Genomic DNA, 19,103 nt, shown 5'->3' on the forward strand with positions numbered 1-19,103 from the left:
GAAAGAAAGAAAGAAAGAAAGAAAGAAAGAAAGAAAGAAAGAAAGAAAGAGAAAAAGAAAAAGGGAAAGGAAAGGAAAGGAAGGAAAGAACTAGGGAGGGAAAGAAGAAGAAGAGAGGGAGGAAAACAAAGCATGAAAAATAGTTTAAAGTTGTGTTTCTTGTTTGGGGAATACCAGAGCTGTCAGTCTTTGCTTATTCTTTGCCTGAATCTGACATGTGTCTACTAATGTCACTCATTTTCTTTTATTTTAATAGGTCAGAGAGAGGGAGAAAGAGAGAGAGAGGATGTGTGCATGTGTGTTTAAGGTGTCAACACGCCCACCAGAACCCAGCCCAAAGTCTGGTAAAGTAGATATTCAGAAATATTTCTTAGCTGATGGGTTATACATTAAGAGTACCTTTTTCAACTAGTTTCTCATATGTTTAACTTTTCTGGACATAATATGGGTGTTAGTTAATATTCGACCCCAAAAGAAAAAAATTCTCCAAGAGAGCAGCTCTTCAACTGACAACTCAATCTGAGAGATAGCTATTCTATAGGAAAAACGGGTAGAGCATTTATCCACCACTTCTCTTTCTTTGGACACACTAGGCACAGACTGCTGAATGAGTGTGCCTGTGTATCATGTTTATACTGAATGATCCTGGTTGTAGCTGATTCAATCAGGAGGTAGAGACAGAACTGGACCCAAGATAAGCTAAACCAATTTTTCTCCCAGGGAACTAGAACTTTAAGACCTCAGAAACTGAAGTCAAGTGGTACTGGGCACTACTGCTAATAAAAGATAACGGAACCAAATTAGGTTTCTACCATGCAAGACAAATGTATGAAGGAACAGATACAGTAGTTTTACAGGAGAAATTGGTCTTCTTATGGAGCAGAGAGGCACAGATGAGGACTACCCAATCTTAGAGAGGGACAGACAAAGAGCATAGAAACTTTCCATTTATTCTTGAGGCCTGTATATATTTCCATAATTGGGAAAATAAAATGCCCCCCTATGTCTTTTTTTAAATTTGAGTATAGTTGACACACAATGTTACATTAGTTTCAGGTGTACAGCATAGTGATCGGACAAGTGTATACGTTATGCCATGTTCACCACAAGTGTAACTACCATCTGTCAGTATAGGACACTATTATAATATCATTGGCTATATTCCTCATGCTGCCCTTGTTTCTTTCTTATTTGAGCTAATTTGAATAGGCTTTTGTTCTTTGCAAACAAACTTCCCCCAAAATTATACTGGAAGCAAATTGAAAAAGAATCAAAAGGTTGACGATTAACAAGTCAGGAAATGACAGATGTTGGCGAGGATATGGAGAAAGGGGAACCCTCTTACACTGTTGGGGGGAATGCAAGTTGGTACAGCCACTTTGGGAAACAGTGTGGAGGCTCCTCAGAAAGTTAAAAATAGAGCTACCCTACAACCCAGCAATTGCACTACTGGGTATTTACCCCAAAGATACAGATGTAGTGAAAAGGAGCACATGCACCCCAATGTTCATAGCAGCAATGTCCACAACAGCCAAACTGTGGAAGGAGCCAAGATGTCCTTCAACAGATGAATGGATAAAGAAGATGTGGTTCATATATACAATGGAATATTTATTATTCAGCCATCAGAAAGGATGAAAATCTACCATTTACATCAACGTGGATGGAACTGGAGGGTATTATGCTAAGTGAAATAAGTCAATCAGAGAAACACAATTTCACTCATATGTGGAACATAAGGAATAGAGCAGAGGACAATAGGGGTGGGAGTGGGAAACCGAATGGGAAGAAATCAGAGAGGGAGACAAATCATATGAGACTCTCGACTCTGGGAAACAAACTGAGGGTTGCAGAAAGGGAGGTGGGTGGGGGATGGGGTAACTAGGTGATGGGCATTAAGGAGAGCACGTGATATGATGAGCACTGGGTATTATACTGAATTGATGAATTCCTATTGAACATTATATCAAAAACCAATGATGTACTATACCTTGGCTAATTGAATTTAAAGAAATAAAAACATTTTTTTAAAAAGTTTGCTAGGATTCTTTTTTCACCTGCTGTTTCTTTGTTATCTCATTGGACATCATTTTAGCGGAGTCTAAGACTTTAATTGCACTTTCATCTTCTAAAATGTTCCCTTCTGAAGATGATAGTGTTTCTAAAATTTTTTTCTCTATATCTTTTAGCTGTTTCTTATTAGCTGCAGACTGAAGAATAAGGGCATTTCGTTCCTCTTCTAATTCTGGTCTAAAAAGATAGAAACATTTAGTCTAAATTTGTAGTACTTTATCTAAATTCATATCTAAATATTAGATATCACAATTTTGTAGACATTTAAATAACTTCGTAATATGTAACACAAACTAAGGTATGTAACACAAACTTTATCCTAAGGAAAAAAGTTATTTCCATACAAATGATAATTTGAGAAATCTGAGCAAAAAAATGATCACTAATTGTATATATGTAAAATGTGGCAGTAACATATACCACAGTAAGTCTAAGAATGTGTTAAGTTTATGGCTGAGATGGTTATATGAGGATAGGAACTGGAGAAGAAACACAATAGTCAACTTCTTATCTACATCTTGGCTTTGCCATATTCTGTGTTATTTTCATCATGTCTTCCATAAGAGCAGAAAAGATGACTTGTCATACAATTGCCTTTTCAAGTAAAAGATAAAACTGGCACTTAACATCTTCACAAAGATAGTATAAAACTTCAAAATAACATAATTCACCATGTTATAGAATATATTAGGACATGGTTCTGTCTTGGATACTATGCAAGTAGGATTCATATATTGGAAGTAACAAAAGTACCTCATGATTACATAATGTCACTTATAATTTGATTTCCTGTAATAGACTGCTTGATGTTGCGTGAAGCTCCAAGTGGAATCAAAGATTCCCTTCAGGTAGTAATTCTTTACTAGTAGCCCTATCAGGTATCTTAATATCTTTTCCCTTTTAAAAAAATAACACATGCTAGTAATGGAAAGAATGAAAAAATAATAAAAATTACCCATGATCTTATCACCCTCAGAGATGATCACTGTTAACATTCTGGCATATTCCCTCCCAAACTTTTTAATATATATATTAATATAATAAATATATATATCCATTCATACAGTAACTATTTTTTTTACAAAATATTGCCCATACCGTGTATAGTTTTGTATCCTGCTTTTTCATTCTCATCTAAATATTTCATCACTCATTCTTATTTCATTGTTTCACTATATTATTCAAATATTTCATTATTTCAGTGACATCCTGCATTTAAATCTTTGAACATATTTCTGATTTTGTCCACAGCATATATTCTTCTGGGTGAATTTTTTTGGCTCAAACAATCAGATACAAGTCAGAAGTCATGGCATGTCACCTGAATCCTACTAATCATGCTAAGAGCCCAGTATAGCATGGTTGACTTATAACTTACTTGCTATAGAATGGCAATTTTACTTTTTTTTTTTTTTAAGATAGAGAGAGAGTGTGCACGCGAGTAGAGGGGAGGGGCAGAGGGAGAGGGAGAGAGAGAATCTTAAGCAGACTCCACACTCAGCACAGAGTCTGAAGTGGGGCTTGATCTCATGACCCTGATATCATGACCTGAGCCAAAATCAAGAGTTGGATGCTTAACCAACTGAGCCACCTAGGCACCCCAAGGATGGCTATTTTAAAGGATTACATAATTTATAATAACAAAATGTAAAATTTGACAAGGTTTTGAAATAATCACATAACAAGTATTAACGGCCTACAAATTTTCCCCTCTAGACCATCTGGAGGCATATAAGAAAATACATACCTCTCCTTTGCAACAACAATACCTAGTAACTGATCTTCAAGACCTTCTGGAGTTATCATGAAATTGAGTAAAGACACCTTTGTAGCCAGTTCTGGCATATAGTGTGGATTTCTCAGTTTTGTGGTGATATAAAACTTGAAATCAAAGGAATACTCAATAATGACCTCACCAAGTCTGATGCAATCAATGCCACCTATATTTTAGAAAACAAATGCATGATAAGTAAGCAAAGTTGTATAGCCCCTCCCTCTGTTAAGGTTGTTCCTAGGTTACAAAGTAAAGGGTCCTAAAGTAATTTAAAATAGAATAGAGATGTGACAAAGTCATAGAGGCAAGTAAACAATTATACAGAAGGACTCATTCATTCTGGGGTGGCATAAGACATTTTCTCTGGTTGTCATGGAGCCTTCTAAATTAAGATTCCTTTTGACCTTACCTCCTCTATCAATTTTCAGTCATGATTTCAAGATTATTTGTATATGACTGAAGCTCTTAAAAGTACTAGAGTTTATTATGGAAAGAACCCAAATGTCCATCAACTGATGAATGGATAAGGAAGATGTGGTATATATACACAATGGAATACTACTGAACCCTCAAAAAGAATGAAATCTTACCATTTGCAATGATGTGGATGGAGCTAGAGTGTATTATGCTAAGCAAAATAAGTCAATCAGGGAAAGACAAATACCATATGTTATGTTTTCACTCATATGTAGAATTTAAGAAGCATAACAGATGAACATAGGGGAAAGGGGAGAAAAAGAGAGGGAGGCAAACCATAAGAGACTCTTAATTATAGAGTACAAACTGGGGGTTGCTGGAGGGAAGGTGGGCCAGGGATGGGCTAAATGGGTGATGGGTATTAAGGAGGGCACTTGTTGTAATGAGCACTGGGGGTTATATATAAGTGATTAGTCAGTCATTGGGTTCTACTCCTGAACCCAATATTACATTATATGTTAACTAGGATTTAAAAAAAAACTAAAAGCCAAGCAAAGAAAAAAAAGTACTAGAGTTTGGCAGAGATAAAAATTTTTATAAGCAGAAAGATTTAAGGTGGGCAATGTTTACCTAAAGTCAACTCTAGTCCACATTAACTTCTAATGGACTTTGTGAGCTCCGTGGTCACAAGACAAAGGGATTTCAGGCTTAACTTCTTTATGTTTTCTACTGAATAACAGTCTAGTAAACAGTGGTTAACATAATGAACAGAGGGCAAGATATTTATTTTAGATTATCTGACCAATATTCATTCCTGATACTTGTTGCAAATTTCCTTTCACACATAACAATGACACAGAAGTTCTGAGTTATTAACATTATACTTAAATTTATGTAGTGGCTTTCTTGCCTCAAAGACCACTGAACCATCTTTCAGTGCTACCAACTAATACTAATTAACTTGTACCTTGCTTAAAAGTTTGTCTAAGTAGTAAAGGCTCCAAAGATGGGTCCAGTTCTTCACCAACGTTTTCTAATAGAAGTGGAGTTCCGAACTGAATAGAGTTTTCCAATGTTCTCATATAGTCTGAATCTGATAGCTTAATAACACTAAGCTGATTTTCTCTTTCAGAGTTTTTGATCCACTTATTGGCTTGACCCTGTGGGTCAATCATTAAAGGCCTAGAATATAATAAGAGATATTCTGAGGGGAATACATAGATGCTGATTTCTTTAAAATTATGTAATTTAAATAACAAACATCACCATCAATCTGTACAAATGCAAAGTGTTTCACATACATTATCAGGATTAATCTTCACAAGAGTCCTTTGAGAGAAAAGTAAAAAAGAGTTTTGTGATTTATTTATTTTTAAGATTTTATTTATTTATTTGACAGAGAGAGAGAGAGTACAAGCAGGGGGAGCAGCAGGCTCCCGCTGAGCAGGGAGCCCAATGCAGGGCACGATCCTAGGACCCGGGATCATGACCTGAGCTGAAGGCACACGCTTAACTGACTGAGCCACCCAGGCGCCCCTGTCATTTATTTGTGAAATGAGGAAATTCAGTCTCAGGGAGTACTTTGTCCAAGGTTCCAAAACTAGTTCCATGTCAGAAGTAGAATCTTGTGAACCTGTAGGCTGTGCTCTTTCCAGTATAATGCACGGTCTTCACGGTAATTTTAATAAATAACACCTATTAACATAATACAAAAATAAACCTATTTATAAATAAAAATTTAAAGTAAGAGATCCAACAAATGTTGGAGAGGTTGTGGAGAAAGGGGAACCCTCTTACACTGTTGGTAGGAATGCAAGTTGGTACAGCCACTTTGGAAAACAGTGTGGAGGTTCCTCAAAAAATTAAAAATAGAGCTACCCTATGACCCAGCAATTGCACTACTGGGTATTTACCCCAAAGACACAGATGTAGTGAAAAGAAGGGCCATATGCACCCCAATGTTCATAGCAGCAGTGTCCGCAATAGCCAAACTGTGGAAAGAGCCGAGATGCCCTTCAACAGATGAATGGACAAAGAAGATGTGGTCCATATATACAATGGAATATTACTCAGCCATCAGAAAGGATGAATACCCAACTTTTACATCAACATGGATGGGACTGGAGGAGATTATGCTAAGTGAAATAAGTCAAGCAGAGAAAGTCAATTATCATATGGTTTCACTTATTTGTGGAACATAAGGAATAGCATGGAGGACATTAGGAGAAGGAAGGGAAAAATGAAGGGAGGGAAATCAGAGGGAGAGATGAACCATGAGAGACTATGGACTCTGAGAAACAAACTGAGGGTTTTAGAGGGGAAGGGGGTGGGGGGATGGGTTAGCCCGGTGATGGGTATTAAGGAGGGCATGTAATGCATGGGGCACTGGGTGTTATACGAAAACAATGAATCGTGGATCACCACATCAAAAACTAATGATGTATTGTATGGTGACTAACATAACATAATAAAATTAAATTAAAAAAAAATAAAGTAAGAGATCTACTAGCCTATAATGGACTTCCTCAGTTTTGAGTAGAACCATAAACTAATTTCCAAATTTTGTCTGGAACATATTTGAGATCTATTTAGTAAATTTTTCTATGTAATTATGGTAAAAGCTTTGTGTTCAAGAACAAATAATTCACGGTTTAAGATATCTAAAATATGACATGTTTTTCTCTTCCTCAGTGATGATACTGACTGCCCTAGGTTTTTTTTATATTCAGTACAGTGCATTAAATCATTTTTTAAAAATGTTAGTATGGAGGGCGCCTGGGTGGCTCAGTTGGTTAAGCGACTGCCTTCGGCTCAGGTCATGATCCTGGAGTCCCGGGATCGAGTCCCGCATCGGGCTCCCTGCTCGGCAGGGAGTCTGCTCCTCCCTCTGACCCTCCCCACTCTCATGTGCTCTCTCTCTCATTCTCTCTCTCTCAAATAAATAAATAAAATCTTTAAAAAAAAAAAAAAAATGTTAGTATGGAAAGGGGAGTTTTGTCCCAAGTTGCTTTGGCTTTCTCAGACATTGTCTTTCTGTTTCAACTTCTAGGGATAAATCCCCTTTTCTTTTGCCTACAAAAGCAAAACAAAACAAAACAAAACTCTTTAATCAATTACTATCAGATAATGCTTTTTTTTTTTTTAAAGATTTTATTTATTTGACAGAGAGAGACACAACGAGAGAAGGAATACAAGCAGGGGGAGTGGGAGAGGGAGAAGCAGGCTTCCCGCGGAGCAGGGAGCCCGACGTGGGACTCGATCCCAGGACCCTGGGACCATGACCTGAGCCGAAGGCAGACGCTTAACGACTGAGCCACCCAGGTGCCCTCAGATAATGCTTTTAAATAATTTTTCTTTCCTTTCCAAAGACAAAACAATCAGCATTTTTCACAGAGCCAAAACAAACAATCCTAAAACTTGTATGAAATCACAAAAGACCCCAAATAGCCAAAGTAATCTTAAAAAAGAAAAGCAAAGCTGGAGGCATCACAGTTCTGGACTTCGAGTTATATTATAGCTGTAGTGATGAGGACAGTATGGTACTGGCACAAAAACAGACACATAGATCAATGGAACAGAATAGAAAACCCACAGATGAATCCACAGCTATAGAGTCAACTAATCTTTGACAAAGCAGGAAAGAATGGAAAAAAGATAGTCTCTTCAACAAATGGTGTTGGGAAAACTGGACAGCAACATGCAAAAGAATAAAACTGGACCACTTTCTTACCTCATACACAAAAATAAATTCAAAATGGAGGAAAGACCTAAACATGAGACAGAAAACCATCAAAATCTTAGAGGAGAACACAGGCAGTAACCTCTTTGACATTGGCTGTCACAACTTCTTACTAGATAGGTCTCCTGGGGCAAGGGAAACAAAAGCAAAAATAAACTATTGGGACTTCATCAAGATAAAAAGCTTCTGTACAGCAAAGGAAACAATCAACAAAACTAAAAAACTAAAAGGAAACCTTTAGAATGGGAGAAAATATTTGCAAATGACAGACTGGATAAAGGACTAGTATCCAAAATATATAAATAACTTATAAAACTCAATGCCCAAAAAACAATCCGGTTTAAAAATGGGTAGACGACATGATTAGAAATTTTTCCAAAGACATGCATGTCTTTGGGAAAGATGATCAACATCACTCACCATCAGGGAGATACAAATCAAAACGATGATAAGATACCACCTCACACCAGTCGAAATGGCTAAAATTAACAACACAGGAAACAACAGTTGTTGGCGAGGATGTGGAGAAAGGGGAACCCTCTTAACTGTTGGTGGGAATGCCAACTTGTGCATCCATTGTGGAAAACAATATGGAGGTTCCTCAAAAAGTTAAAAATAGAACTACCTTATATTCCAGCAATTTCACTACTAGGTATTTACCCAAAGGATACAAAAATACTGATTCGAAGGGACACATGCATCCTGATGTTTACAGCAGCATTATCAACAATAGCCAAATTATGGAAAGAGCCCAAATGTCCATCACCTAATGAATGGATAAAGAAGATGTAGTATGTATATACAATGGAATATTAGTCAGCCATAAAAAAGAATGAAATCTTGCCATTTGCAATGACATGGATGGTGCTGGAGAATATTATGCTATGGGAAATAAGTAAGTCAGAGAAAGACAAATACCATATGATTTTGATCATATGTGGAGTTTAAGAAACAAAGTAGATGAACATGGATTGGGGGGAGAGGGAAACCAGGAAACAGATTGTTAACTGTAGAGAACAAACTGAGGGTTACTGGAGGGGAGGTGGGTGGGGGGATGGGTTAAATAGGTGATTAAGATTAAGGAGTGCACTTGTTGTGATGAGCACTGGGTGATATATGGAAGTGATGAATCACTAAATTCTACACCTGAAACTAATATTACTCTGTATGTTAACTAACTGGAATTTAAATAAAAATTTGGAAAAGAAAAAAAATAAAGAAAAGAAAAAACAACCCAATTAGTAGCTGACTGGTTGTTTTCCTTCCCAGCTCAAATTGTGCTGAAATCCTATTAAAAATACAAAAAAGTCCGGATACCAGTTGAAATTTACTTTTGCTATCACAGCAAACAGTGGGAAAGTGTTCTGGAAATGAGAAAGTTATTTTGCATACAACTGCTTAAAAATTGACTAGACTAGATGCTTTTAGTACTTTTCATGGCCTTGTTTAAAGGAACTGGTTTCATCCTTATATATCCTTGTTATTGGAAAAATATAGTATTGTTGATTCCCTTGCAAAAAGTAGCAATTTTTGTAAATTAACATTTAATGCTAATCAATGTTCTTAGTAATGCATAAATTAATGTTCTTGGTAATACAATGTTTAGGGATTGTTGTTTATTCTAAAAGATATCTAATTCCTACTTAATACACTCTTATGTGAGGATTAAATATATAAATGGAAAATTGAGTTGCATCCAGAGAGATGAGGCCCTGCCATAGCATTTGTATTTCAAGCACACCTTACTGTAGGTATGACAGTAATGCTAGCCTATATTTGAGATCCGTGGGCAGTCTGAATTAAAAAGCATTATCCATCTACGCTTCTGACAGAGGAAGTAATCTTGGAGAAAATTTTGCTGTTAAGTAGCCAGAATGATGTGTTAATAAAGCAGCAAAGTATTTTCATTGTGGTTAAAAAGTAAGCAAAGTCAGATTTTGAGATATAGACACTAAAATGAGTAATTTGAAGATGACAATTATTTTTAAAAACTAACATTTATTGAGTACTTATTGTGTACTAGGCACTTTCTCATAACATTTCTATGAGGTAGGAGTTGTTATCATCCCCATTTACAGGTGAGGCACCTGAGGCATTGAGAGGTCAAGTAAGTTACCCAAATCTCAAGACAGAAAGTAATAGGGGAAAATTTGAATTCAAATATCATGATGCTTGAGTCTGCCCTGCTTCGACCACTGTACAATATTATAAACAAACAAACCTCTAGAAATCATGAACAAGCACAATAAGGATTAATTATACACTACAGTTCTAGCAGTATGACTGGCTAAATAACCAAAAAATCCTCCTGCCACCTAGTACTGATAGATAAAATATGACATTTTTTTAAATACATAGGTGCCATACATACATAATACATAAGTACATAAAATATATGTATAGAAAAATACAGACTCCAGAAACACAGGCAAAACTGAATTCCAGAACAGTAAGTATGGGGGCAGAAATGACAGCTAGCCTTGGGGAGACTGTCAGTTCTGATAACCTAGGGGCTCCTTGAGACCATATGTGGCAGGAAGCTGGAACTGAGACCCTTGTATTAAGCTTACGCCCACAAAAGTCTTAGTGAAATCATAGATAGAAAAAAATCCAACTCAATGAAGGAAGTGTTTTTATTCCTGTTTTACCTCCAGCTGGGAAAAAGACGCCTGAGAATCTGTAGCCAGAGATTTATATTTCATGCAGGTTTAGGGTACAAGTTTACACTATGTGAGCCAGGAAGCTCCAAGCTGGAAAACATGTATTGGGCCAGTAATACTACTAGGAATCCTGGGAAAGGTAAGGACAAAGCACACATTGCAGCTCGGGCAGGAGAAAAGAAAAACTCAACCCCTGAGGATAGTCAGGATGGGAGCAAGAAAATGTCTTTGGCTAAAAACATAATACCTTTACCAACATTTACCTAGTAGAAATCTCTTACTCTAGGAGAGGAGTAAGAAACTCCTGTTTAAGATCAACCACAGGTAGAAGGCAGAATTTAGCTGTCATAGGAAGGAGGGACAGAAAAGTGAAAAAGTCCTACTCCCAGAGGCCCACATAAACAGCACTTTCCTAAGACTGAGCAAGAATCAAAATTACAGAGAACTCCCACTCTGCCCCCCAAAACAATCTAACATGGAGCACAAAACAACAGCAATCTTCCTCCAGGGGAAGAGCAAAAATGTAGAGAGAGAGAGACACCCTCTGTGTCATGGGCATTTATGAACAGCTGAAAGCCGAAGAAAACTCTAACACTGAGAAAAAAAAAAACTCCAGAACCCTAGTCCTCATTCTAAGCATGGACCTACGGCTAGATTAATTTGAAACCTCTGGTCTTCTGAACTTTACTAGAGCAACAACAAAATCCAAACCCAGCTCAACTCATGATCAGACTGACTCAAGCCTCTGCACTAATAGTATGATAGAAGAAGAGGCATGCCCATTTCCAGTGGTTAATACCATTTAGCTCAGTTCCCCATTGTTAGACCCATGAAATCTGGCATTCAAGCAAATATTATGAGATATTTAAATAAGCAAGGAAAAAATGCCTAAACATTCTTAGAAGACAAAGAAATTAACAGAGGGCGCCTGGGTGGCTCAGTTGGTTAAGCAACTGCCTTCAGCTCAGGTCATGATTCTGGAGTCCTGGGATTGAGTCCCACATTGGGCTCCCTGCTCAGCGAGAAGTCTGCTTCTCCCTCTGACCCTCCCCCTCTCATGCTCTCTGTCTCTCATTCTCTCTCTCAGATAAATAAATAAAATCTTAAAAAAAAAGAAAGAAATTAACAGAAACAGACTCATAGATGACACAAATGTTGGAAATATTAGACAAGAAATTTTAAAATAACTGTGATTAAAATGTAAAAGAGTTAGTGGAAAAGGTGGATAACATGCCTAAAGAGATGATCTTTAGCAGAGAGATGAAACTACAAGAAAGACTGAAATGGAAATCCTAGAAATAAAAAATATGATGTGAAATCTAAATAATTCCTTTCATAGGTTGTGTGTAGTTTCAATGTAACCATGATAGAAATTACCTAGACTAAAACTCAAAAAGAAAAAAGAATGGTTAAAAGCAAGACAGAGCATCCCATAGCTTTGGGACAATACCAAAAAGACTTACAGATGTAAGTGATCCTAGAGAGAAAAGAAGGAGAAAATGAAATAGATCTGAGAATCTCAGAAAACTTCATTCAGAAAAAATACCAAGATTAAAACACACACACACACACACACACACACACACACACACACACATTTACCTAGACACATCATAGTCAAACTGCTGAAAACTAAAGACAGAGAAAAATTTGAAGATTGTCAGCAGAAAAAAGACATTGCATAAAGAGGAACTAAAATAAGATTTAAAGCAGACTTCTCATCAGAAACTATGCAAGCAAGAAGCAATGGAATGACATCTTTAAAGGGAAAAAAAACCTTTAAAAACCTGTCAACTCAGAATTCTAAACCCAGCAAAAAGTAGCTTCCAAAATGAAGATGAAATAAAGAAAAAATTCTGAGTGCATTATTTGCCAACAGACCTATATACAAGAAGTGTCAAAAAATATTCTTCAGGAAAAAAATTTTAAAAAAGAAAAAAATATTCTTCAGGCAGAAGAAATATAAAATCAGAAACACAAAGAAATGAAGAGGTCCAAAAATAGGGGGAAAATGAAGGTAAAAAAAAAATCCTTATATTTAATCACTCTAACAGATAAATTATTGTCTAAAGCAAGAAAAGTAACAATTTATTGTGAGATTTATGACATATGACAAAGTAAAATATGCAACAACAGCACAATAGGTAAAAAAGAGATACTGGAATTACACTGTTGCAAGATTCTTATGCTGTATGTATAGTAGTATATTATATTTTGAAAGTATTCAGTGATAAATAATATTGTAAGCTCTAGAACAAACACTAAAAATAAGGAGTATTTAACAAATAAGCCAATGAAATCATAAAAAATTTCAATTAATCCAAAGCCAGGTGGAAAAAAAAAGATAAAAGGGACAAAGAAAAAATGAGACAAAAGAACTAGCAATATAGCAGATTTAAATCTAAATGTATCAATAATTCCATTAAGTATAAATGATCTAAATACTCTGATTATGAGTAAAGACAATTATGTCAATATGTTAATTCAAAAATTAAAACAAAAAAGGCAAAAAGGTTATGTCACCCCCTCTCTCTATTTAAAACCCTCTAATGGTTGGAAATGTTCTGAATCTTGATTGTGGCAGGGATCATATGACCATAAACCTTAGTCAAAATTCATAAAATAGTACACCTAAAAGGGATAGATTTTTACTGTATATAAACCATACTTCAATAAACCTAACTTAAATTTTTTTTAAATGAGAAAAAGATATTTTCAGACCAATTCACAAGTACTCACTAAAAGAAACACTAAAGTGACAAAGTTAGTATTATAAATCCATGAGGAAAGGATGAATACTTCAATAAACAGTGACACAGTGCTGGGGTACATGACTGTCACTATATAAAAAATAAAATTAGATTCTTACTTTTTATCATGTCCAAAGATACAAAAAAAAAAAGCAAGCACCAGAGTCCTAAAAAGGTACACTGTTTTCCCAGTTTATGACTCTTCTGAGAACTACACTCTTGACCTTCAATGCCCATGTTTGTTACTATAATGGCTTGGTCCCAAGTCATAGGTGACTAAACCTAGGATGGATATTTGTCCCAAGCTAAGCCAGTCAGATTTTTCTGTCACAGGAATTTGAAGTTTGACTTGATGGTTCTGGTTAATCTGTATTTTTCAACTGATGTGTTTTGTGAACTTAGGAACTGAGGCTTCCATAGTGAACAACCATATGCACAGAGGAACAGAGATAGACCACATCATTAGAGATAGACTAATGAAGCAGCTGTGCAGAGAATAACACAGAAGATTGTTCCTACACCCTGAGAGACAGAAGACAGACAGAGCAGTTTTCACCTTCCAGAGGCCTGGTGGCCCACACTTTCTCTGAGGTACACTTAAGATAGTCTAAGATACACTTAAGATAGAGTAACCAAAAGAGTGAACCTTAGCTACATTACTGGGTTTTGCTACCAGAGACAGAGAGGAGACTAAGCTTCTGTGGCCACTTATATTGGTGTCAAGAAGGATGACAGCCATAGATGACTAGACTGGGCTCAAGTGGCAAGAAGTGAAGTCTGAACTGTAAGGATGGAGATTAATCCTTTAAAAGTCACCCAGCCCATGGCCTGTGGACCAGTTGGTGCACAAATAACAGGTAGAAAGGGTGACTCCTTTGAAATATTACTTTATTAGAAGAGCCAGCTTTCTTCCAGAAAATGACAGATTGTTTTCCTCAATTTACATATGACCCTGAAACCTCTGATTTCCTCAAATTTTAATTAAGATATAAATATACCAACAGCATTTTCTGAACTGCAATTTAAAAAATCTGAATGGCCACCAATGCATTGAAAGGAGTTCTAAAACAGAATTATAAAAACTTGGGGTATAATATTCTGTTAAGTAGAACATTTCCTGCTCTACCAGAGAACATATTTTTTTGAATAGCTAAATATACTTTCTCAGATTATGATAAATTTACTATAATTATCTAGAAGTTTCAATCTAAGAATGTTCACACTCAAGCAAAATCTGAGTGAAAAAACACTCAAAATATGATCATACACATCCTTATTTTGTTAAAACAATACCGTCAATATAAAGGAAACTTAGATGTCTTGAAGTAAGGTTTCCAAAGTATAAAAACAAACAATAACTCAGACATTCAGAATGTAAGATTTCCTTATATGTATCTCATATTCCACAAGATGACTAAAATTTCCATTACAGTTTTAAAGGTAGTGAATGTGATATCCTATTCCACACACTTCACACAGTAATTAAAAAACAAGGTTTTGGAAGTTAAATTGCCTGGGTTAAAATTCTCATTCCACCATTTTAGCTCAGTTATCTACTAAATTTCAAATTATTAAATCACTCCTGGCCTCAATTTCCTCATCTGTAAAATGGAATAATAATAATGTCTAACTCATAGGAATTTTTGAGAATATAGGGCACTTACAGTGGTACCTCATGAATATAAGAGCTCAACAATATTTATCATAGTATGTTTGAGATAAAGTCCAATGAAAAGACTTAAAATTAAATGACAACATGGATAATCATTTACAGGAAATGATTTCTCAGACCAGAGTAATGGTCCAAGCTTTTCAAAGTGATATAAATAAAAGGATAATAAAACCATTTGAAAAGTTCATATAGTTATCACACTATCAATGATAGTAATTCAAAAAGATATCCATGAAATTGCATAAATTATCAAGTTATAGTATCTTAAAAACAGGTAGAAATACCTAGTTAAAATAAATACAGTGAATAGCCAAAAACTGGAAAGAGCCCAGGTGTCCATCAATAGGAGAATGTAGACATGCCATACAATGGAATATTACTCAGCCACAAAAAATAGGAATGTTATGGTTTGTGGAAGAAGCCTTACACAAAAGAGTATATACAGTATGATTCTGTTTATATGAAGTTCTAGAATAGGCAAAACTAACCTGTGGTGGAAAATAATCAGAGTAGTAATTTCCCACTGTGGGGTAAGAGTGAGGATTTACTGGGAAGGGACATAAGAGAACTTCCTGGATGTTAGTCATGTTCTGTATGTGTATCAAGTGTACACTTTTGTTGGAACTCATGAATGGTATACTTACCTCTTGTGTATTTCATTGTACATAAATTTTACATCAAAAGAAAAAACCCAACCAAACAAAAACAACTTAATGATATGTATGCTGAAGCATTTGGGGGAAAGTATAACCATATCTGCAACTTATGTTGCAATGTATAAAAAGGATGAGTTGACAGATGGATAGAGGGATGGATAAGTATGTGATAAAGCAGCAAGAATAATAAAATGTTAATTGCAGAATCTGGGAGGTGGTAGGTATGTGGGTGCTTACTCTGAAGTCCTGTCAACTTTTCTCTACGTTTAAATACTTTCAGATAAAATAATTGAAAAATACTTTATGTTCCTTACCAGCGCCTGGAGTTATTAACAATCACTCCATTATCTATGGAGAAAGTATCTGTTGGCAATCCAGCAATATTCCAAGCTCTAATTTTTACTGGATCACCCAGAGTCTTACTCAATGAGAACTCTTCTGAACATGGAATTTTTTTCTCCTGTAAGAAATAAACAAATATCTAATGTTTTTTTATCTTGTTGAAATATTTTTTAAATTACTGATTTGTCATTAGATATTACTTAATAACTCTAAAAAAATAGAAAAAAACTGAATTGAAAGTTGGACTATAAAAGTATTTTACTGATCAAACAAGAAGAAAAAACAAGACCCCATACTATAAGCTATTTCTTCTCTTCTTCATCCTTATTACCATCTTTTCCTCCATAATACCCCAAAACATACTTTGAATGTGCAAAAGGAAACTTATGAAATATAAAACTATTACCTTGCACAACATGCTCCAATTTTCTGTACATTTTTGCCGAAAGCCAGAAGTGAAAGCACCAAGATAGGCTATTACTCCTGCTGAGACTAAGACATCACCTGTCAAATTTTCATAAATTATCTGAAGGTCATCTGCAGCCTGAGACCATCTGTGAGATTAACCAAAGGAAAAATAGCCTCACCAGAGATAATGATGGAAGACAGTAATAGAAAGGGTAAGGGACTTCTAGTCCAAATTCTATAACAAAAAGCCATGAAATGTTGGACTCTAAACTATAAAATGAGGAGGTTGGGTCCCTTCTAGCACTGACATGCTATAATATATCTATGCTATATGAATGACAATCCATCTTTCATTATTAGATCACTAGGCATTTCTTGCAGAACTTGACCCTTGGGAATAAGCAAGAACAAAAACAAAAACACGCCGGCAGTTTGTGTAATAATTTTCTCCAGGATGATTTATTTGGTCTAGTGGCCCTGCTATTTGTTTCAGTATTTACTGTTAGTCTGTAAAACATAAAAAAATTTGCAATTCATTACCAAAAATTCCATTTAAGTTGTATAACAGCTGCCATACTAGTGCTAAGGTTGGTATTTTTTCCATTTCATGAAGTCTTTACAATAAAAAAGTGCATTTCAAAACCACCTAATCTGCACTACAAAGTACTGTCAAAGGCCTATTACCTTATCATGCTATTCACTCAACACATATAATTAATAAATGAGATAGCTGGCTGGCCAGTCCAAATAAATAGATTAGGATAAAGTTAACTGTTTTTGTTAGATCAGTCCAGTTATATCTTCTTTGAAATAAATTTTAAGAAAGTGAATCATATATCCACTACTCCCCCCACCCCCGCGAACATTTTATTATGAAAAAATTTGAACACACATAAAATTGGAAAGAATTATACGCTGATCACCCACACACTCACCACTTAAAATAAAAATTATCCTTTGCCTTATAAAAAATTTGGAAACAAGTGGCAAACACCATCCTTGACACTGATATTCTGCTGGGAGAACCCTGGCCAGGCGCCTTGTTGAATGCCCCACATTCTAAACCAGACACTTAAAAATCAATAATCATAATAAACACCCAAAGAAAGTAACATATTCAAGCCTGATTTTCTTAAATGTTGTTAAAATAAGTAGATATCTGACCTTGATTTTTCTCCACCCAGTCCTCCAATTAGTTTTGAGGCTCTCTCAAGCTTCTTAGCACAGAGTTCCACCTGGTCTTCTAAACGAGCCTTTTCCTCAGTTTTCTCAATAAATGTTCTTTGTAAATTTTCCAAATGATGTTCTACTTCTGCCAATTCTGCTCTCTTCTGATTCAAAAGCTCCATTATCTCAGCTAAGGACTTCTGAGCTTCTGTTAAGCGGGCTTTCTTAGGAGCCACTACCTGTTTGGGAACAATAAATGCAGCTAGGACGGGTGCTATTTAAAACTGACACCGAATAAGCCTTTACAGATATGATGGGTTAAAAGTGATTCATTATTATTATAAATATACTTGTTATTTATAATAATAAATTATACAAAATAAGTATTTTGACTTAAATCTTACATTTCTTTTTACCTAAATAAAGTAAAATATATTTATAGGTCATATCAAATATATAAAACATTCTGGAGTAGCAAATGATCATCTATAAATAGATGATTATTTCAGACTAACAAAATGTTATAATATGTAGCAAAAACAGTACAAGATATAGCAAAACGTCTCAAAATAATGAGAAGTTGCCATTCAACTGTTGCCAAAAACAGAGGGGAAAAAAACATGTAGCAGAAATTATAAATGTTTCAAATATACGAATATGCTTTGTGTGTGTGTGTATGGCATTTTCAAGTCTGTGGTCTTCTTCCCAGTTGGCTGAAGCATACATTTGCCTTGGGGGGGATTAAGACTATGATAATAGAATTACAAAGAGAAAGAAAGCCTTGATAATATATCAAGAATGGGGTTTGGTCAACTTGATCAGGGAGTGTATTTTAAGCCATTGGTAGAAAGAATTGAGAAGATGACCAAAGATAATATATGCCAGTTTGAAAGAAGGAAGATCTAAGTCTGGGGGTTCACTGCCATGAACGAAGCTGATGGCAAAGAGGGAAGGAGGAGGCCGGGATCAGACACCAAATGTCCTGTTTTCTCTCCTCGGGGCTGAAATCCTGAAGGGGGAATGTGTTAAATAAATAGAGAGCAGGAAGCTCCACTTTCTACTTTTGGCTTCAGAGGAGACCTTACTGAATATCTCCCTTCAACCCTCCCATAACAACATGGGGCAGCTGCATCAGAATGAAAATGGCAGTGTGGAGGTGTAGAGTGGGAAGTCAGGAAAGATTCTGAATGCCCTGGCTTCTCTGCTTCATGCCTTGTGAGACATGTGGACATGAGCTAGGTTGAGAGTTCCAAAACCTGCGATGGGGAGGGGACAAGATGTTCAATGGAAGAATATCCCAGATAAAATTAATTTTATTTCTTTGACAAGTCTACTCCCCCAAAACTAACAATCAAAATCCCTCCCTCTCTACAGGCACATGTACCTTACTAGGAATATCTTCCCAATTGTGACAGCCTCATCATTTATTCTATACTCTGAGATTA

At 35.7% G+C, this 19,103-nt stretch overlaps 1 protein-coding gene across 1 annotated transcript in view; it reads right to left on the bottom strand.

Annotated features, from left to right (window-relative positions):
* The window catches only part of DNAH12 (dynein axonemal heavy chain 12), a 234,173-nt gene that overhangs the window by 58,520 nt on the left and 156,550 nt on the right, over nucleotides 1-19,103 (bottom strand). The window contains exons 52-57 of the mRNA XM_032412204.1: nucleotides 17,656-17,897; nucleotides 16,490-16,637; nucleotides 16,056-16,201; nucleotides 5,232-5,446; nucleotides 3,821-4,013; nucleotides 2,058-2,250 (exon numbers count right to left, since the gene is read on the bottom strand). Coding sequence (XP_032268095.1) covers nucleotides 2,058-2,250; nucleotides 3,821-4,013; nucleotides 5,232-5,446; nucleotides 16,056-16,201; nucleotides 16,490-16,637; nucleotides 17,656-17,897 — 1,137 coding nt within the window. The remainder of the gene's footprint in view (nucleotides 1-2,057; nucleotides 2,251-3,820; nucleotides 4,014-5,231; nucleotides 5,447-16,055; nucleotides 16,202-16,489; nucleotides 16,638-17,655; nucleotides 17,898-19,103) is intronic.

The sequence above is a fragment of the Phoca vitulina genome, unplaced genomic scaffold (assembly GCF_004348235.1).
Source record: "Phoca vitulina isolate PV1807 unplaced genomic scaffold, GSC_HSeal_1.0 scaffold13, whole genome shotgun sequence".
Classification (NCBI taxonomy): domain Eukaryota; kingdom Metazoa; phylum Chordata; class Mammalia; order Carnivora; family Phocidae; genus Phoca; species Phoca vitulina.